This window comes from Toxorhynchites rutilus, chromosome 2 (genome assembly GCF_029784135.1).
Source record: "Toxorhynchites rutilus septentrionalis strain SRP chromosome 2, ASM2978413v1, whole genome shotgun sequence".
NCBI lineage: Eukaryota > Metazoa > Arthropoda > Insecta > Diptera > Culicidae > Toxorhynchites > Toxorhynchites rutilus.
In genome coordinates this window covers 337,671,450-337,694,145 of record NC_073745.1, presented here as the reverse complement: position 1 = coordinate 337,694,145, position 22,696 = coordinate 337,671,450, and the positions used below count along the sequence as shown (strand labels likewise).

At 40.1% G+C, this 22,696-nt stretch overlaps 1 protein-coding gene across 1 annotated transcript in view; it reads left to right on the top strand.

Annotated features, from left to right (window-relative positions):
- The first annotated feature begins 12,071 nt into the window (after positions 1-12,071).
- The window catches only part of LOC129767136 (uncharacterized), a 72,197-nt gene continuing 61,572 nt past the window's right edge, over positions 12,072-22,696 (top strand). The window contains exon 1 of the mRNA XM_055767757.1: positions 12,072-12,663. Within this exon, the coding sequence (XP_055623732.1) occupies positions 12,555-12,663 (109 nt within the window). The 5' untranslated portion in view covers positions 12,072-12,554. The remainder of the gene's footprint in view (positions 12,664-22,696) is intronic.

The window sequence follows — 22,696 nt, the reverse complement described above, 5'->3', positions numbered from 1 at the left end:
GTCGTAATTATTTGCATTCAATATGGAATGTATATGGAAGAAACAAAACAATGTTGAAAGTACTCACGGTTGCATGATAATTTGAGCCACAATTCTCATGAAATCATTCAACTGTATGTTTTCTAACAGATGACCATTGTATCGTGGCTTATTTCGATTGTTTATGTGGTAAACAGGTCCAGAGAATAATCGTATGCTTAGTTCTTGAAATCAGTAACATTTTCGGTGAAATTTTGATTAACTGGCGATTATTCTCTCACAACATACACACCGACACTGAGAGCCTTCGAAGCATACACTTCATAACGTTAAAATAATGAAACTTCGTTTATATCTATGAACGTGGGGAAGTGAAAATGGCACATGGAAATAGCTCTTTTATCCGTCTTTTTCGACGTGATATCACAAATATTCACTGCGCACTATCACATTAGCCTCATATTCAGCGGGAACTCTAAAAAAATGTACGTTTTTAATTGATAAATTACTTTCTGAAAATAGCATTTTCACATGGATGCGGTGGGCAATCAAAGATAAACACAACGACTGACGTCACTATTTGAGAAATAGTTATGGCAGCGCATGCTGTGTCGCTCGAAACTCTACCATCTTCATTACCTTTTTTCCAGGACATTGGTCCCGAATTAAGATGGTTGGGGAGTGTAAAATGATTCATCGTGCAATCTCACGATTGTTTGCTGCATTCTTTTCGCCATGATTATTCCAAGTAGATACAAGAGCGATTTATAATTAGGTGTGGAGAAATGAGTGAATGAACTTTTCCATACTTGGTTTTGAGGCTCAGCAATGGAATACCCATAAGGCAAAATCAACATTTTCGAAACCCGCTCTCCTTTGCTTTTCATCGAGGTCAAAAAGTTGTTAAAGCAGCCCGGCACATATGCAACTGTATGGAGAAGGTCTACAGCACGGAAATGGTTTGAAAAGGTAAAAAATGGCGACTTTGACGTCGATGACTCGATGACCCTCCTGAATTTGATGAAGAACGTCTCAAATCACTTCTTAAAGAGAACGGTCGCCAAACCCGTTGTGAATTGGCGGGAAAATGAACTGTGGCGACAAGGGGAGATCAGGGTAAAACCGACACCCTAAGGATTTTCACATATTTACAAGATTTACCATGTGCCTTCGACTTCGAATCAATACAGAACCTCTCTTCGGCTGTTCATGAATCATTCTCCAGTATCTGTTGATCATTTTTTTATTAGTAGTCGAATTTCGATAGAATACAAAAATTGCTGTATTCAGGTGAAATAAATGGGAGTGTGGGTGAGATCGACACCCTGTCGGGTAAAACTGACACCCTTGAAAAAAACGGATGAAAACTTGTTACAACAATTTCAAGGTACATGTCGGACTCGATTGTATATAATCGCAATTTCACTATCAACGTTAATTTTCAAATCCAATACTTAATTGAATCACAAAAACGCTATTTTTCTATTAATGTTTGACATTCATACATTAATGAAAAAATTGTTTTCTTGTGATTCGATTATGTATAGGATTTGAAAATAATTGTTGAAAATAAATGTATAATCGAGTCCGACCTGTATGAAGAGATTATCTATGTGGACACTTTCAAATTCCAGCTTAGGTGAGCATCATGAAATGTACCGATGGGCGTTGAACGAAGGGATATCATGAGCTCTGCCAGGCTTTTCTGTTGACATGCCCGATTCAAAGTTGATTTTGGCTGTTTTATTAGTTCAGCTCTGCCGTTTTGTCTTTCGAATATAAACACGAGGCATCTACAAAAAGTAAGAACGCATTTTTCCTGTCAATGAGAAACAAACCAGGTGTTTCAACGTTAAGGTGGAATTTAAATGGCTATTACATGTACAGTGGGGTAAAAATCGTAGTTTTTGAAGATTTTGCTTGGATTTTCACCAGGAATTGTTTATTTTGATATTGCAGCCAAATTAAGAAAGATAGAAGTTAGGTGTCAAAGAACAAATTGTAGAGCGGTTAGAGAGCTTCAATTCAATTGATAGAAACAATCTAATTTGATTAATTTTGAAATTAAATTAAATTAATAATAACACATTAAAAATGATTATCTATTAAGTTTTTCACTTCCAAAATATGATTAAAATCCACTAATTTAGTTCTATAACTCTGTCATTGTTGAAATACGAGCATATGCGTAGAAATATTTTTTTTTATGAAATATGATCGTCTATCACCTTCTGAGAGAATCTGGATAAATTTGTTTTCCTATGAGAAAGGTGCTTTCTGACTTTAAGGGGTTGAATAAAATATCAAATTCTACTTTTTTATTCAAGAAACGAAAAATACATGCAAAAAAGACTAATAAAATTTTTTTTTCGACTTGATTATATACAGGATTCGATTATTGTTGAATTATATTTAGTTTCATATAGAAGCCAATTGTCGCGTAGCATTTCAACGAGCGGTCATTGACTCCGCTCAACTGCTTTGTCAGCTGAAACCTTTTTTTATATATATACTCCTATATTCAATAAAGAACCTCACTTAGTTTTGTGCTCGCAACGAACACAGTTGTGTTTCATTTTTACTCTATATAAATTCAAAAGGTTATGGGCCACAGTAACAAAAGTTCGTTTTGGGCGCGTGGAACGTTCATTAAATTCGTACGGTACTAAACTCTCAGGAAGTTTTTTGTACGATTCGGTTATAACATTCCGGAACCTGGTAGTGTATACGGAGATACGGTCGGTCGAGAGTTTTATAATTGAACTGAAAGACAGTATAGTTACACTAGGAAATGGAGAGTGATAAGGCGAGCATTGAAAAACTGAAAGGTGGCAGTAATTGGTTGACATGGAAATTCCAGATTCGTCAAATACTCGAAGCAACTGAATTGTTCGATATAGTTGACGGAACGACGACAAAACCAGTAGCAGGAGCCAACAACGCAGCTGCGATTTCGTTGTGGAATAAGACCGATGCCAAAGCAAGGCGAATCATATCAACGGCATGCATGAAGCAACCGCTTCTGCAAATTATGAATTGTGAAACAGCAGGTGAAATGTGGACAACGCTCAAAAGCACCTACGAGCAAGCCTCAAAGTGAAATGTGTTATTTTTACAACAAAAATATTACAGTTTCAAAATGGAGCCAGGAGATGATATCGCTATTTTTCTTTCGAAGTTGCTTGAAATTGTCCAACAATTAAGGGACCAAAAGGAAATCATATCAGATTCTATGGTCATGACAAAGATTTTAATGTCGTTGCCTGCTGAGTACAACCATTTCCATAGTGCATGGGAGTCCACTAATGACGAAAATCAAACAATGGCGAATTTACGTGCACGATTATTGGCAGAAGAACTTCGATTAAAACAACAGGCTCAAGTGGATGATGTAGAAGCGCTGATGGCAAAGCGGAATTTTTCGAATAAATCTCAAAAATCGAAAAAGGGAAATTCATCTAGTGGTGTTAACAGAGGAACGAGTAAAGCAGCAAAAACGAAAGGAAAATGTTTTAAATGTGGCAAAAGTGATCACTGGAAAAGAGATTGTCCACTACTAAAGGACGGTGCGGACAAAAGGCGGGAAAGTTCATCGATCGACGCTTTTGTGTGTGCTGCATTGAATGGAGACAAAGACATTTGAATCCTGGATTCTGGTGCGAGTGATCATATGAGTCACCGACGAGAGTGGTTTGACAATTTCACTGAAGTATCAGTGGAGGTAACAATTGGAAATGGCGATAAGATTGTGGCTCGAGGAAAAGGCAATATAAACATTCTTGCTTTTAATGGGAATGATTGGATTCCTAAATGCATGATGGATGTTCTATATGTACCGGAGATCCATGTGAATTTATTTTCGTCGGGAAAAGCCATGGATCGAGGCTATCAATTGAAGTCTGACAATAAGCGGTGCGAATTTCTGAAAGATGGAAATATCGTTGCAGTGGGAGCTCGTCGTGAAAAATTGTTTCAAATGTTATTCAAAATAAATGAAGCTTCGCAGATAAAGATTTCTGTGGCAAATGTGGCAACAAAGAAACTCTCAATTCGTTCTTGGCACGAGAGGCTTGGACATCAGAACACCGTACACGTGAAGAAGTTTTTACTGAACAAAAATATAAATTTCGTAGATGAGGATTTTGCGTGTGAAGCGTGCGTATATGGAAAACATCATAGAGGAAGTTTTAAAAGTCGTGAAGAGAAGTCTAAAAAGTGTGGTGAAATAATCTTTGCGGATGTTTGCGGACCAATGCAAGAAGAGTCGATTGGCGGTTCGAGATACTTTTTGCTGTTGAAGGACGACTATTCACATTTCCGGTTTGTTTATTTTATGAAGCACAAATCGGAAGTTGCAAGCAATGTCAAAAGGTGCCTTAAGATTGTGCAAAAGAAGCATGGACACAATATTCGTTATTTCAGAACAGATAATGGTACTGAGTTTCTGAACGCCGAATTGAAGGATTTCTTCGATGAGATGGCTATTCAACATCAACGAACTGTACCATATACACCAGAGCAAAATGGGTGCGCGGAAAGAGAGATGAGAACAATTGTCGAGTCAGCAAGAACAATGATTCACTCGAAACAAATGGACTATAAGTTTTGGGCAGAAGCAGTTAATTTGGCGGTTCATGTGCTCAATCGATCTGGAACAAGCACAGTTGATAACAAGTCACCATATGAGCTATGGTTTAACAAAAAGGTGAAAATAGGTTATTTGCGGATTTTCGGGTCAGAGGTATTTATACATGTACCTAAGGAAAGGCGGCGAAAACTAGACCTAAAGGCAATAAAATGTATGTTCGTCGGTTATGATGACCATTCCAAGGGCTATCGGGTTTGGAATCCTGAAACGGGCAAAGTTCAAATCGTCTGTGATGTAATTTTTCTTTCGGAGGAATCATTTGTATCACTTGATATAGGAAATGATACAAAGAAAGCTGATGAGTTTGCGAATGATGATAATGAACCGAGAGCGAAGGAAGAACAACGACGAAGAGATTGTGGAGCTATTTGTGATCTTGACAACCGAAATGTAATCAACCAGCGTTTGCGGGATAGGAGCGCCATCGATCGTAGAACTGAAAGGCGATTGTCATGTTGTGCATCAGCAGATCATATTGCAATGTTAGCAATCATTGAGGAGCCGAAGAATTATGAACAAGCGATGAAATCAAATAATCACGTGCAATGGCAGTAAGCAATGGACGATGAATACAACTCACTCGTTGAAAATTGCACTTGGACTTTGGTCAACCCACCATATGATCAGAAGGTGATAGATAACCGTTGGGTATTCAAGGTGAAACAACATCCAGATGGAAGCATTGATCGCTATAAAGCGCGATTGGTAGTACGAGGTTTCACACAAGAGTACGGAGTTGACTACCATGAAACATTCAGTCCAGTAGTCAAGTTTACCTCTATTACATTAAAACAATTCGATGTGAAGACAGCCTTTCTAAATGGCGATTTAGACGAAGAAGTCTTCATGAATCAGCCGATCGGATATGAAGATGGAACTGAACGTGTATGCAAATTATCTAAAAGCATATACGGTCTGAAGCAGGCATCACGTTGCTGGAATAAAAAATTCACATATTTTATAACGAAATTTAATTTCAAAGCAAGCAAATCAGATCCATGTGTTTTTGTGTCTAGTGGTGAAAGCGGAATGCTGATATTAGCTATTTATGTAGATGATGGACTCATTGCGGCGGAAAAAGCGAATGTCATTTCACCAGTGATAGAGCATCTTCGAAAGGAGTTCGAAATCAAAGTTTTCGAGCTGAAATGTATTTTGGGACTCGAAATTGAACAGCGTCGAGAAGGATCGATTCATGTGCATCAACAGAGGTATGCCGAAAGAATACTCAATCGTTTCAATATGTCAGATTGCAACGCTGTGGCAACACCAACGGAAAGTGCGCAAAATTTGAGTGATTTCGAAGCAGATTCAGAGATAAGGTTTCCGTATCGTGAGGCAGTTGGAAGTTTAATGTATCTGGCAGTGGCAACAAGACCCGATATATCTTTTGCTGTTGGAAATGCAAGTCGATATCTGGAGAAACCCGCTGCCGCTCATGTCAATGCGGTAAAACGTATTTTGAAGTATATTCGAGGCACAATGAACATGGGAATTCATTTCGAGTCTAGAAACGATTTATTTTTCTGTGGATATAGCGATGCAGATTATGCCGGAGATATCGTTACTAGAAGATCTACATCTGGCTATGTATTTATGCTAAGAAATAGTATTATTAGTTGGGGCTCGGAGCGCCAAAGGTCTGTGGCGCTATCAACAACAGAATCCGAGTACATGGCAGCAGCACATGCCATAAAAGAGCTGATTTGGTTGAATAATTTGCTGAAAGAACTGTTGCAACAAAAATTTAATGCACCGATTTTCTACATGGATAATCAAAGCGCAATTCGACTAATCAAGAATCCAGAATTTCACAAAAGGACGAAACATATTGATGTTCGATACCATTTCATCAGAGAAAAGTTTCAAGGTGGAGTTTTCATTCTGGAATATATTCAGACGGATGACCAAATAGCGGACATTATGACAAAAGCTTTGTCAAAAACCAAGTTTCAACGTTTTCGTACACTCATGAGTATTTTGCAGAAATAGCTAGATGAATTTGATCAGATATTAATTAGACACTAAAAGTGGGAGTGTTGAATTATATTTAGTTTCATATAGAAGCCAATTGTCGCGTAGCATTTCAACGAGCGGTCATTGACTTCGCTCAACTGTTTTGTCAGCTGAAACCTTTTTTTTTATATATATACTCCTATATTCAATAAAGAACCTCACTTAGTTTTGTGCTCGCAACGAACACAGTTGTGTTTCATTTTTACTCTATATAAATTCAAAAATTATATACAGTGAAAATAAATCCGAAACTGTCTATAATCGAGTCCGCGCTGTACAGCCAAATTGATCGAGTAGATCCCGAGATATCGATACTACCAGTTGAAAAAAACATGGTTTCGAGAAAAACGCGTTGAAAAATTCGTACAGCAACCCAATATTCATACTTCATACACTTGACTGTAACTTTTCAACGAAATCAAATATCGAATAATCCTTTTAGGGCAACTTTTCTGAGGGCATAAGCTTCTCAAAAATGCAAAAAACAAAAATTGGATTTTTTGGACCTTCCAGACCGGGGTTCCCCCCTAAAACATCCCAATCAAGCTTCTGGAGTTGTATGGCCTTGCGTTGTTCTGATGGAACACAACATCTCTTCTGTTGGCCAATTCTGGACGTTTCTGGTCAATCGCTATTTTGAAACGGTCCATTTGTTGACAGTAGGGATCTAAATTTAGTGTATAGCACAAAAACAAAAAAAAAAATGAAAAAAAAAATAGAGAACATAAATAGTGCTGAGAACATGGAGGAGCTGCAACTGAAAGTTTACTGTGCTGCTGTGGCGACCGCCAAAAGTTTAGGATACCGTATTAGGCCAAGAGGCGGACTGCTCCAACATCTCCGTGAAAGGCGTGAGCCTCCATGGCGAAGGAGATTGGAGCAACGGATCCTAAACAAGCGCGCCGCAATTGGAAGACTGATGGCGTACAAAAGAGGCAGCAGATCGGTGAAATTATGTCGCCAAGTTGCTGTGATCGTGCGGCCTACTGAACTTCGCCAGCTGGGAGCTCACCAGCTGACGGAAAAACTCGACACACTGGTACAGCAATTGAGCGTCCTAACTAAACGGCTGAAACGTTACTCTGACTCTGCAAAGCGCCAGGAACAAAATCGGATGTTCAGAGATAACGAAAAAGCGTTCTACGACCACATTAGCGACGAGAAGCCCGACTACCGCGAAGGTTTGCCAGATATTAGCGATGTGACGAACTTCTGGGCTGGTATTTGGGAGACCCCAGTAGAACATCGCGACGGGCAAATGTGGTTAAGACGGGAGGAGGAGAGTTGTGGTGAAATTGGAGAGATGCCAGCTATCATCGTCGGAGAGAACGATGTCCGCGAAGCCTCGCGGTACCTGAGGAACTGGGCAGCACCGGGCCCCGATGGTGTCCAGAACTTTTGGCACAAGAAGCTGACCGTCGCACATCCAAAGATAGCTGAGTGCTTCAACAAGGTGCTACGTGACCCACACAACCTTCCTCAATTCGCCACCCGTGGCGTCACCTTCCTCCTCCCGAAAGACAGCAACACATTGAACCCATCAAAGTACAGACCGATAACGTGCCTATCGAGTCTGTACAAAATACTGAGCAGCATAATTACCGCCAAAGTTTCTGCTCACTGCGAACAGTATCACATCATCGCAGAAGAGCAGAAAGGATGCAGGAAAAATACGCATGGCTGCAAAGACCAGGCCATCATCGACGCAGCCATAGTCGGCCAGGCGGTATATAACCAGCGGAACCTAAGTATGGCCTACATCGATTACAGGAAGGCTTATGACTCCATACCTCACTCGTTTCTCGTCCGGGTATTGGAGCTCTACAAAATTGATCCCGTCGTCGTTAGGTTCCTGCAGCATGCGATGAGGCAGTGGAGTACGTCTCTGCACCTCAGTGATGGGGAAAATGTGTTGCAGTCTAGAACGCTGCAGATAAAGAGGGGGATATTCCAAGGCGACTCTTTCAGCCCGCTTTGGTTTTGTCTGGCACTGAACCCCCTCAGTAGGACGCTCAATAGAAACGGTCATGGCTATAAAATAAGGTATGGCGACGGCGCCCACGAAGAAGTGACCCATACCTTTTACATGGACGATCTCAAGGTCTACGCTGATTCACGTCAGCGTCTAGGTGTAGCTATCCGGGTTGTCGAAGACATAAGCAGGGACATCTGCATGGAGTTCGGCCTTGACAAGTGCCGCTGTGTCCATATGCTGAAAGGGCAGCTTACCGAATCCGGAGGTTACGAGGTCTATGACGGCGAGTTCATAAGAGACATGGTTCGTGGCGAATCCTATAAATATCTTGGATTCCGACAGCTCACCGGGATTCGCCACTCCGACATCAAGACGGAGCTGCGAGACAAGTTCTTGAGTCGAGTGAACTGTGTCCTGAGGACTTTCCTCAACGCGGGGAACAAGGTACGCGCGATCAACACATTCGCGGTTCCCCTGCTGACCTTCAGTTTTGGTGTAGTCAAATGGAGCAAAACTGACCTAGAGGACCTTGAGAGGAGGATGAGGAAAGCATTTAAAGAGGCCGGAATGCACCATCCTCAATCGACACTGGAGAGAGTTTCACTGCCACGCAAAGAAGGGGGACTTGGAATAGTCGACATATCTGCACTGTGTGTTGCCCAGGTACGACAACTGCGCGAGTACTTCGCAGAACGCGCCAACCAAAACGCGCTATACCGGGCTGTCTGCGCCGCCGACAGAGGATACAGCGCTCTGCACTTGGCGCAAGCGGAGTACCAACTCAACTGCAATCTGCAGACAGTGGAGGAGAAGATTGCAGCTTGGAAGCAGAAGGCAGTGCATGGTGCCCACCCCCATCAACTGGATCGGCCACACGTCGACAAGGCCGCATCTAATCTGTGGCTAACGCGTGGTGAACTCTCTTCAGTAGTAGAAGCCGACATGATAGCCATCCAGGACAGGATAATGCCGACGAGAAACTGCAGGCGGTACGTCTGGCATCAAGACGTTGATGACATTTGCCGGATGTGCCATCAACCAGGTGAAAACATAGAGCACATTATGGGAGGCTGTCCCGTTTTGGCCAACGCAGCCTACACCGAGCGCCACAACAACGTGGCCCGTATTGTTCATCGACAACTGGCGCTCCAATGTGCTCTACTGGAAGACAACGTACCAAACTACCGGTACCTGCCTGCACCTGTCCTGGAAAATGACCGTTTCAAGCTGTACTGGGATCGCACTGTTCTGACCGACCTCTCGATCCACCACAACCGCCCAGATATAATGGTTTACGACAAGAGCGACCGCAAAGTCACCATCATCGATGTCGCTATTCCACTGAACCAGAATCTGGAGGAGACCCACGGTCGCAAAATCTGCAAGTACCGACCATTGGCCGTGGAGCTCAAGGAACTGTGGGGGCTAAGGGAGGTCCCAAGAATTGTTCCAGTCGTTCTCTCTGGAACTGGAATTGTCCCGAAGACACTTCTGGAAGCGCTAAAGGTGTTGAATATGGAGAAGGAATTGGCCGGCATCCAAAAGTCGGTCATCCTTAGCACCTGCGCGATTGTCCGACAATTTCTCGGTCAGGACTGAAACAGCACGGGCATGCAGATACGTGCATTCCGCAGAGCCTAGTCCCCCTTTGGCATTCAGAAGCCCGGGGGCAGGTGAAAATTCTGGCTAGGTTCGCCTAGTTAAGAAGTGAGATAAGTCTGCCAAAAAAAATAAATAAATTGCAAGTATTTTACTGCTACAGTATGGGTACCATGAACACCATTCCCAATTTCAGCGGTCAGCCTTGCATTTTCGCCTTTATAAACGGAAAAGTTTAAAATGTACCGGATTTTCTCTTTGTTGACTTCCATTGTTAACACCCTGTAACTCACAACTGAATGGAACAAACAAAAAATAGCAAAAGAATTTCTTTAGTGTGAAATGTATTCTTTGCGAAAAGCCTAAACTTGAAATTGTATGATGGATGTTACGCGAGATATTGATCACTAAAGCCAGCTACCAAGAAAATAATGAAAAACATTTTCCTCAACCTAATATATAGATTAGGGTGGCAATGGATGTATGGAAAAAAAATTAATCATCGAATTCAAAGAACCCGACCATGTAGATTTTGTTTATTGACCCGAAAAATGATCTGTGCTAAATTTCAGCTCAATCGGACATGATTTAGGGGTGCCTCGTAGCACTCAGTGTTTTGGATTTTTGGTCACTCAAACTAAGTCTTCTGATGAGGAAGGAAAGGGGTGTTAGTGACAGTAGAATGTAGGTTAAGCAATTCTTGATTGTTTGCTACTATTGTCTCATTTTTTCTTACTTTGTTAGTTAGTCCGGTCTGACTGAACACCGACCATATGATGAGTATAAGCTCCTGCAGTATATGAAAACCTTCAATTTCCACTGAAATATTTTTCTGCTCATTTCACAATATTTCGATTCAACTGAATTATTTGATTTATGGACAACAACACGATTGAAAGAATCTAATTTGGACAATCCGATTTCATAATTTACCAAACAACAAACATTCATGGATATAAACTGGAAAGACCGTGGATATAGGCCTGAAAAACATATCTATGGCCTATACAAAGTTATGAATAGTTTTGTTTCCGAACATTTGTTTTGTATTTATAAATTATTGCAACAAATGCATAGGATGGAGAATTGTTTGAAAATGGACGGAGCCGTCCATACTGAAAAGAAACTCATCATTTAGAATAATTCAATTCAGAGTGCCTACGAACGCTCAATATTGATACACAAAGGTGTCAGAGATGATATAAGACTGTGCTTAAAACAGGTCACGACAGTGATTTAGTTAGAATCTTCCAATTTCGATGAACATCGCGAACAGAACTAATAACCATACGCCTCCATGTGTAAAACTCCGCCTCCCGTCCTCCTCCGCCCATCCACGGATCATTCCTCCTTTCGAAACATCTATTTCGCATATTTTACCTTGCGGCCCAAAAAGGGGTCCCCCGTCGGTATCCATAGCAGATAGCAGCACTCCCGCGCCATTCCGACTCGAAAGGGGACCATGCGACACCATCGAATTCCTGAAAAATAAAGCGAACTATTAGTGTGAAGGAAGCAGAAGAAGTGAAAACCAACAATGCCAACAACCGGAGGACGGTCAGAGCCAAAAAGAAGTTCGAGAAGTTCGAGGGGTGCTATTTTCCTACTCAATCTTCATCGCTCTTCGTTCGGATCACGGATCGTTTGTGTCGCGCCTGGTCCGCGCCGAAAGAGAGAAGCCGCAGCATCGCAACTTCATAGAGGCGCTCCTCGGGCCGAAATGGATAGAAAATAAAACCAACAAATAAAAATGTACCAATTCATCTCGATCTGGATTCAGTCGTCTTTTATACGCGATCGCGTTCATATCTTCCCCGGCTGTCACTACTAGTTCGTTCGGACCGTTCGATTAGGTAGCGAACCAAAAGGGACCGAGATCAGATCTGGGAGATACGCACTGGCGAGTAGATTTGGGATAGGCGTCATCTGTTAAACTCATTCTAGGCCGCGAAGAGTGAGGTGACCGGCTTAGATCGCGCGATAGAGCAATTAATCGAGAGTGCAGTAATCCAAGAGTGGATCCGATTTTCGTTAAAATTCCGCGAATGGAATTCTGTGGCAAGTGACAAGTGCTATTCCGTGAAAAGATCTGCAGTGAGAGTTCAGCGATCACCAGAGGCAGTCTAGAGTTTCACAACCTGAGAAGTCCGAACAGTGCGCTGTGAAAACCGCAGCTTTTCCAAGATCGTCCATTCGTTCGCTGAAATTACTGTCGCAATAATCGTTCAGAGAAATTCCGTTCAGAATTCCGACGCGCGAGAAGCCCGCGAGAAGAAGTGCCCGCTGCGGTGTTTGGGGTCAAGATTGGGAAGTGTTTTATGGCTAAGTGAAGCAGCGATGACAGCCAACTGTTGGAGGAGTAATTTATGTCCGGAGCCGTTCCAGATTTCGGCGGGTGCCCTACGGGTGGCATCGATACGACCGTTGCTGCTGCTGATACTGACATGTGAGTGTTGAATGAATTCCTCCCGTCTCATGTCTTTGGGGTGATTACGATTGGGTGGGATAGGTCTCGACGAATGCGCTTCCTATATTATTTTTGGACTCGGAGGGAGCCTTGCGCCGCGTGATTGGAGGTGACACGGGTTTATGGTGTTTTGGTTTGGAATCAAATTAGTGGGGATTATTTCTTGAGGTGGTTTTTATTGCTCTATAATGATGTTTTGGGTATAAAGATGAAGTTTTATGTGTAAATATATTAGGGTTTTCTCTCTATGTTCAATAAAGGCCCATGTATTCATGGCTGCTAGTTCTGCTTTATTCATTATTGTTTTAAACAAAATGTGCTCATTGCCTTTTTCATTAACGGCAATGCATTCCTAAGTTGATTTTCACTCTCTCGAAGTAGTTGAGATTTTCATTAGTTGATTTAATGTTGGCTATGTTGGTTCGAATGGCTCCGATTGGCTTTAGGCAATATAGAACATTATGCATCTAAACATTTAAACGAATTCATTTGGGCATGGATATCTTAAAATTGACATTGATGGGCCGAACGAATCGTTTAGATTCTCGTTTAGGGAATCTTTTCCTAGAGAACTTTGCTTCAAAACCATAAAATGTTCGTCGAAGGCTCAACTACAAGTCAAATATTATGCTTGAAAATGATGCCTTATAACTCAGTGAGCTTCATTCTTTCGATCGTCTATATTATGCCTTTATGAGGATCATCAGTACTAACAGCCATTTTTAAGATTTGGTTGGATCGTAAAAAAAATTTCATCAAATTTACCAAAATCTATATAAAGGGTGTGTCACATCAAATTGCATCACGGAAAAAACGCTGTAGAAATTCGCCCAGTAGACCAGACCGATCCTTTTGAAAATTTTAGACAGTAAAATAAAAACTATTAAACAACTTTTGGCATTTTCTTTTTATTCATACTTCGAGCCCAAGCCCATATGCTCGCACCTTCCTCTTTACCCTGTCCATAAGGTTCTGTACAACGTCAGGTTGTAGTTTTTTTTTGAACAGAAATCCATTTTCTCTTGAAGTCCGCCTCCGATTTGACAACTTTTGGGTTCTTCCGGAGGGCCTGCTTCATAATCGCCCAATATTTCTCTATTGGGCGGAGCTCCGGCGCGTTGGGCGGGTTCATTTCCTTTGGCACGAAGGTGACCCCGTTGGCTTCGTACCACTCCAACACATCCTTTGAATAGTGGCACGAAGCGAGATCCGGCCAGAAGATGGTCGGGCCCTCGTGCTGCTTCAATAGTGGTAGTAAGCGCTTCTGTAGGCACTCCTTAAGGTAAACCTGCCCGTTTACCGCGCCGGTCATCACGAAGGGGGCGCTCCGCTTTCCGCAAGAGCAGATCGCTTGCCACACCATGTACTTTTTGGCAAACTTGGATAGTTTCTGCTTGCGAATCTCCTCCGGAACGCTGAATTTGTCCTCTGCGGAGAAGAACAACAGGCCCGGCAGCTGACGAAAGTCTGCTTTGACGTAGGTTTTGTCGTCCATTACCAGGCAATGCGGCTTCGTCAGCATTTCGGTGTACAGCTTCCGGGCTCGCGTCTTCCCCACCATGTTTTGCCTTTCGTCGCGGTTAGGAGCCTTCTGAACCTTGTATGTAAGCAGGCCCTTCCGCTGCTTGGTCCGCTGGACGAATGAACTTGACAAATTCAGCTTATTGGCGACATCCCGGACCGAACTTCTCGGATCACGTCTAAACTGCTTAACTACGCGCTTGTGATCTTTTTCACTGACGGAGCATCCATTTTTGCCGTTCTTCACCTTCCGGTCGATGGTTAGGTTCTCGAAGTATCGTTTTAGTAAAGTCTTGTCCAGTTAGAATCCGTACGGAAGAAATCATTTATATCTCGGAGATAGAATGACATACAAAAAAGAGTGATCAACCAAAAGAAAGATATATTCTTGCACTTTTACAAAAAAATGTCCTTAAAATTATTTTTCTTCATTTCTGATGAAACTTCTCACTTTTCTGGTGATTCCTCCCATCAAACGTTGCACAGCGGCAGTGTCGACCTCTGTGGCCAGTTTTTTCCAGAATCTGGTCATCCCTGCAGCGTCCCGAGCCATTTTTCCGGTCTTCTTTAGCTTCCGCTTCATAATCGCCCAATATTTTTCAATTGGGCGGAATTGGGGGCAGTTTGGTGGGTTGAACTCCTTCTCGATAAAATCCACCCCGTTGTCGCGGTACCACTGGAGAACCTCCCGGCTATAGTGGCAACTCGCTAAGTCAGGCCAAAACTTAACGGGACCATTGTGTGCCTTTATGAAAGGCAACACACGCTCCTTCAGGCACTCTTCCTTGTACAATTTCGAATCCATGGTCTTTGTAGTGATGAAAACCGGCGTCTTCGCACCATAGGTGCATATACCCTGCCAGATCATCATCTTCTTGGCAAATTTGTCCATGAACATGAACTTGAATTTGGCGGGGACATCGCCTCGTGCCGTGGAAAGATAAAATTTTTGTCCCGGAAGTTGGCCGAAGTCCATTTTTACATAAGTTTCGTCATCCTGGAGCAGGCATCCATGGTACTTCGTTAGTACCTGATAATACAACTTACGAGCGCGAGTTTTCGTCACTAGACTCTGCTTCATCGTCCTATTTGGTTGCTTGATTGCTTTGTAGGAATGAAGTCCAGCTCGGTGAATGATTCGTCGAACGGTACTACGAGCGGCACCGTATTTCTGAGCGATATCATGTTCGGACAGTCCAGGGTTTGCTCTGACGGTTCTCAACACCTTCCAATTCAGCTGACGATCGTAGGTTCCGCTTCGACGCTTCTTTTGAACCGCCCGGTCCACGCTGTTCCGCTCGCGGAATCGTCTGAGCACATCACATACGGTAGTTTTAGCGATATCCAACTGTTTCGCGATCTTCGCACCCGACCACGTTGGATTGTCAACGTGGGTGTGCAAGATTAATTTTCTTCTTCTGTCTTCCATGTGGAATAACTCCGGACTTACGGCACGAAAAAATTTGAAACTTTTACCACCAGAAGAGGAAACATTTGTAAACAAACCGCTGTAAAAACTTTCTTGCAGCGGCCACTGACTGTGCCGCTGTAAAATGTGCAACGCGTACGGATTCTAACTGGACAAGACTTTACTCTGCTGACCGTGGATTGGACGATTCCCAGCATCTTACCGATGTCCCGATGTGACAACTCCGGATTCTCGAAATGAGTGCACAGGATTAATTCACGACGCTCTTTTTCGTTCGACAACATTTTTCCAAATTTACGAAAAATTGACAGTGAAGCATGGCCAACGTCATCTATACACTCTTATCTGATTATAAGCGAAAGCTGAAGATATAATTCCTAAAAATTAAATTTCTACAGCGTTTTTTCCGTGATGCAATTTGATGTGACACACCCTTTATATATATATATATATATATATATATATATATATATATATATATATATATATATATATATATATATATATATATATATATATATATATATATATATATATATATATATATATATATATATATATATATATATATATATATATATATATATATATATATATATATATATATATATATATAATAAATATTTAAATGGGTGAATCCAGCTAAGTGGATCATCGTGGGACATTGGAGCGCATACAATAATGCGACAAGAAAGTTGAATAATGAAAACGGAAAAGTAACAAAAACGTATACATAAATACCGAATATATATTGAAGAGCATTTCTTGATGATTATCAAGAAATGCTCTTCAATATATATTCGGTTTTTATATATATATACATATATATATATATATATATATATATATATATATATATATATATATATATATATATATATAAATGGATTTCTGTCTGTCTGTCTGATTCTTATGGACTCGTAAACTACTGAACCGATCGACATGAAAATTGGTATGTAGGGGTTTTTCGGGTCGGAGAAGGTTCTTATGATAGTTCGAGACCCCTCCCATCTCCCTAAGGGAGGGCTGCCATACAAATGAAACAAAAATTTCTACATTACTCGAGAACTAAGCAAGCGAATAAAACGAAATTTGGCATGCGGATGTTTTAGGGTGCAATAAATATTTCTATGGTGGTAAGACACTCCTCCCCCTCTCCAAGGGGGGGCTGCCATACAAATGAAACACAAATTTCTGCATTACTCGGGAATTAATCAAGCAAACGAAGCCAAATTGGGATTTTAAAGGTTTTATGGTGCACCAAATAATTCTATGGTGGTTAGATACTCCTCCCCCCTCTCTAAGGGGGGCTGCCATACAAATGAAACACAAATTTCTGCATTACTCGGGAATTAATCAAGCAAACGAAGCCAAATTGGGCATTTAGAGGTTTTATGGTGCACCAAATGATTCTATGGTGGTTAGATACTCCTCCCCCCTCTCTAAGGGGGGCTGCCATACAAATAAAACACAAATTTCTGCATTACTCGGGAATTAATTAAGTAAACGAAATCACAGTTGCGTGTGGAAGTTTTAGGATGCAATAAATGTTTCTATGGTGGTTAGACACTCCTCCCCCCTCTCTAAGGGGAGGCTGCCATACAAATGAAACACAAATTTCTGCATTACTCGGGAATTAATCAAGTAAACGAAATCACAGTTGCGTGTGGAAGTTTTAGGATGCAATAAATGTTTCTATGGTGGTTAGACACTCCTCCCCCCTCTCTAAGGGGAGGCTGCCATACGAATGAAACACAAATTTCTGCATTACTCGGGAATTAATCAAGCAAACGAAATCATAGTTGACATGTGGAAGTTTTAGGACGCAATAAATGTTTCAATGGTGGTTTGACACTCTTCACCCCCCCTAAGGTGGGGGCTGCATTACTCGAAAATCAATCAGGTAAACGGAGCCAACACCCCTCCCTCCTCTGGAATGGAGAGGGAGTCCCATAAAAATTATACACATATTTCAACCAAACATATTCTAACCAACAACGACAATTGAAAATTTTCGGAAAACTCTGAAGGAAAATGGGAAAATTCGAAAAATTATATTCGCATATGTTCTACAATTACATATTGACAAGCGTTGTTAATCCGTTTGATGTTTGCGCTAACGAAATTGAGCTTGGTTCGAAAGTGGAAATGGATTTTAATGTGACAAAACGCACTCCTATATCGTCTTCTATCTATATAAATAAAAATGAATCGCCGAATGTGTTGATAAGAGCAAAACTCGAAAAAGGAATTGTCCGATTTAGGGCTGTCTTCATTCAATCATATTTTCTGTATCAAACATTTATTCCATGTAACGGAGAAACATGTTATTTGAGGGGCTCAGAATGCAAGGGGTGTAAGTGACTTGATCGATTTCTCTTCGTCTACTTTTTCTTTGATTAAAAACTCTACTGCAAAAACGTTCCAATTTGAGTTTGCTACAGAATCCGATAGATGAGGTTCTGACCTATCTTCCATATTGTCAAGTACAGCTGGGAATGAGTTTGCAGCTAAGTTATAACGAAAAGAGAGAGTCGATGTAGAGAAATCGATCAAATCACTTACATCCCTTTCATTCTAAACCCCTCATTTGCAAGTGAATGAAAAACCTTGCACGAGAATTGTGTCTGAAAATAATCTGATATCGAGTTTTGGTAGAAGTACTGAAATTTTATAGTAAAGAATAAATTTAAAGGGTAGATTAGAAGATCAATCAATGAACAGTTCTGCGATTGGACCCATGAACGTGCGCTTAGTAAGAAAACGTTGATGTGATAACGAAAAATAAATTTTGGGCGGGACGAAGTTTGCCGGGTCAGCTAGTAAACAATATATTAATATGTAATATGTCAAGATGTGTACATTTTCCCATACCGTAAACCATCATCACGATTTCCAGAGGAATGGAAATATCTCCGATTATTTTTGTTTAATTTATACCCAATTATTTCTAAAACCAGTACTGGTACTAAGGAAAATACAAAACAATTAAATCATTGGTAATACAATTGAAATCAGAATCGATAGTATCAGTATCCCGACTAAATTCAAAACTGACAAATAACACACTGGTACCAATCAAAGTAGTTTTCAATGATGTAGCAGATGAAGAAACAGAAAGGTAAACTGCTATCAACATCAGTTGACCCGTCGTTACTGTTAAATGGTAGGCCAACCTCGGTATCTATTCGTGATGAGTTGACTCCGTTTGGTTTTGAGTTACTCAAGGAATTGCGTGAATCGCAGGAAATATTAAAAATTAAATATGTGTGGCCCGGCAGACATGGTACGATCTTAGTAAAGAAGGGGGATGGCGATATACCGGAAATTATAAGAAACAGAGACGATCTTAGCAAATTAATAACACGATACTTGAACTTGACGAAGACACCGTCGCCTAAAAGAAAACGAACAGACAACAACGCTCTCTAATTTTCTTCGACTAAAACGATTGATTGATAAAATTTTCTTGGACAACCACTACATTAATGACTCATACAGACGCTACAAATTTGTCTCACCTCGACGTAAATGACATCAACATTAGTTATAGAAATATTGACGGTGACTATCTCAAAATACTTCAATGGAATGTTCGTGGAATAAATGACCTAAATAAATTTGACAATATAAATTTGTTCCTAAATCAGTGTGAAGTGTCCATAAATGTAATAGTGATTGGTGAGACCTGGCTTAAAGCCGAATTTTGTTGCCTTTATAACATTGTGGGATACAGAGCAAATTTTTCTTGCAGGGATGTGTCCGCTGGAGGCCTAGCTGTATTTATAAAAGATTCCATCAAACATAAAATTATTGACAACGAAACCTTTGATGGATTTCACTATATACAAATAGAACTTTCAATAAATACTCAAATTTTCGATGTTTTAACTGTGTATCGTCCAGCTTCGTTTGACTTTGATACATTTTTTAACTTCTTAGAGAATAGACTAAATTCGTCAAAACAAAGACCATTTTTTATTGTAGGTGATATAAATGTTCCTGTGGATCCTGTTCCTGTGTCTAATAACAGTACTGTGTTACGTTATAGCAACCTCCTTCAATCATTAGGTTTCTTGTGTTCAAATACATTCACTACACGTACAGCAAGTAATAACATCTTAGATCATGTTGTGTGTAAAATTAAAGACGCGCCGAACATTCGCAACGATACTGTGTTTTCCGATCTCAGTGACCATTCACTGATAGTGTCGTCGTTCAAAATGCATGATCCCAAAGCTAAAACTAAACTGAATAAAACAAAAATTGATCACAATAAACTAAACGCACGCTTCTCTTATTTGTTAAATACAGTGACTTGCGGAGAAAATGTCGACGAGTGTCATGCTAGTATCTCGTCGACATATAATTCGATGCTATTGGAATGTTCCAAAACCATCTCGATAGAGGTCAATGCTAAGGGTAATTATTGCCCTTGGATAACCTACGATCTATGGAAATTGACAAAAATCAAAAATCGATATTTAAAGAAATTAAAAAGACGGCCTAGCGAAACTCACCTACGTGAATTGCTAAATCACGTATCGAAGAAGACACAGGTTGAAAAATGGAAGTGTAAAAAAGTATACTTCGAACAAATGTTGAACAGTACGAATCAATCCAATTTTGGAAAAAATTAAATTCTATTCTTGGACGTTTCAAAGAAAAACCCCAAATCAGCCTAATTCATAATGGTAGGGAATTTGAAAACGACAACGATGTATGCAACATTTTCAACAACTATTTTTCGAACATTGGAACTCAGTTGTCCAGCGCAATCCCTAAAAATAATGACAATATTTCTCTTATGAATTCCCAACCCGTCCGAAGTTCGATATTTTTGTTTCCCTCAACCCAAGATGAGGTGCTGTTGACTAAAGGTGAGTTGAATAGCAAAAAGAGTTGCGGTCCTGATAACATTACAGTGTCATAAAAGGGAACTCAGCTGCATTTTCAACTATTTGTTCAAATTTAATCAATAAAATGCTGTCTACGGGGATTTATCCAAGGTGCCTGAAAGTAGCTAGAGTTGTGCCAATTTTTAAATCCGGTGATGCTACGAGTCCGAGCAATAACAGACCCATTTCAACACTATCTGTAGTAAATAAAATTATGCAAAAATTGCTTGTGAAGAGATTTCTTGAATTTCTGAATAAAAACCATGTTCTCTACAAGCTTCAATATGGATTCAGGCGTGGGTGTAGCACTACAACTGCCATCACTGAGCTTGTGGATGAAATAATTGAAGGAATCGATCGCAAAATGATTGTTGGAGCACTGTTTCTAGATCTCAAGAAGGCTTTTGATACAATTGATCATAAAATATTATTAAAAAAACTAAATACTTATGGTATCCGAGGAAAAGCCAACGATCTTGCACGAATTTATCTCTCCGATAGACAGTAATATGTATCCTTGAATAATGCCAAAAGCAACCTGTGTTCAATAAACGTTGGTGTACCCCAAGGCAGTAATATAGGACCTCTGTTATTTCCATTGTAACGGGTGTTAAATAAAAAATGAGAATTTTTTCAATCACATATAAAAAAAATTTTTTTTTCATCGATTTCAGTATTTTCATTAATAACATAATGTATTTTCTTCAAAAAAAAGGTAACGTTTTTTCGAGCTCCGTAAAAATGAAGCAAAGAAAATTTGCAGTATCCATTATAACACTATTTGTTCATCTTTCTTTTAAGAATAGAGCAGAAATTGAACGGAGAAAAAATATTCATAACTACATAGAATAGTTAAGGGCTGATGAAGTGAGAGGGTTCAATATAAAGTTGTGCCATGGCGTACACGATTCCAGCCCTTCTGGTTATTTGAAAACAATCAAATCGAACAGATTCTGAATCAGTAGTCAAAGTAGTCAAGTCAAAAACATCTTTTTTTGACAAAATGGCGGTCATTCGAAAAACTAGATGTGGTTTAAAACGTCTTTTCTTACGTTTCCCGAATTTTTTTAAATGGTAAAACTTAAAAAATAATATATTTTAGAGGTTCATGCCATAGCGATATGTCTGCAGATTGTTTCCGTATATATTCGACATGAATCGATTCAGTAGAACTTGAGATATCGTGTACGCCAGTTTGAAAAAAATAGTTTCCAGAAAAACGCGTTTAAAGTTCATTGTTATGGCCGTACCAGGTTGGATACCGCATTACTGAAATGGCTCTAGCTCGGTAAATAATAGGATTTTCGAAAAGTCCTTTCTAGGGTATATTCTTGAATGCCTAAACTACAGAAATATGAAGCAAAAAAATATTTTTTTTCAATTTTCTAGGCTAGAATACTGCCTTAAACGTTAGTTTGGAAAATTTTAAGAGCGAAATTTCAAAACATAGCTTCGGTGTGAAATTGATCAATCTATTCGTTCATTATTTTTTAGTATAATATGCATGAAAATATATATAATTTAATGATGAAACGGATAGTAGTTCGGCCGGATACTGAATACAGGATATCCGGCAAGCTTCAAGGTCGGATAGCCAGATATCCGACAACTGGATATTCGGCTTTTTATTTACGAATATGAAATTGGAAGAAACTGCATGTGTGCATGAACCAAAAAAAAAATTTAAGGGGTTGTATCTAGGATACGACCGAATATTTTCGACGTAGAACTACGCAATTCTATTATGCAATCCACTTGTTTACCACTTTTAATATTATTCTAGAATGCATCGAAATTTTTGTAATAGATTATGTTCTTTTTGACTACCAAAATATGTTTACGGAAGAATTGTCAAACGATCATTGTATTTTACATTTCCCTACGAAATTATTGCACATCTCATGTTTACGTAGTTCTCGAACAGCGAAAGTTCATTCACCTCTAGTATCTGAAATAACGATTTTCCTAGGCTTCTCAGTTTAAATGTACGTTTTAGGGAAACATATTCCGGACTTCATAAGGACAAGCGAGTACAAAAGTAATCAACACCAAAAAATACCCCCGACTTGCATGTAATTTGCAAAGCGGATTCCCCCAGGCACATTGATTTTGAAGTCCGTGTTAGGGAAACACAGCTCAGTGGGAACAAAAATACCCCCAACTT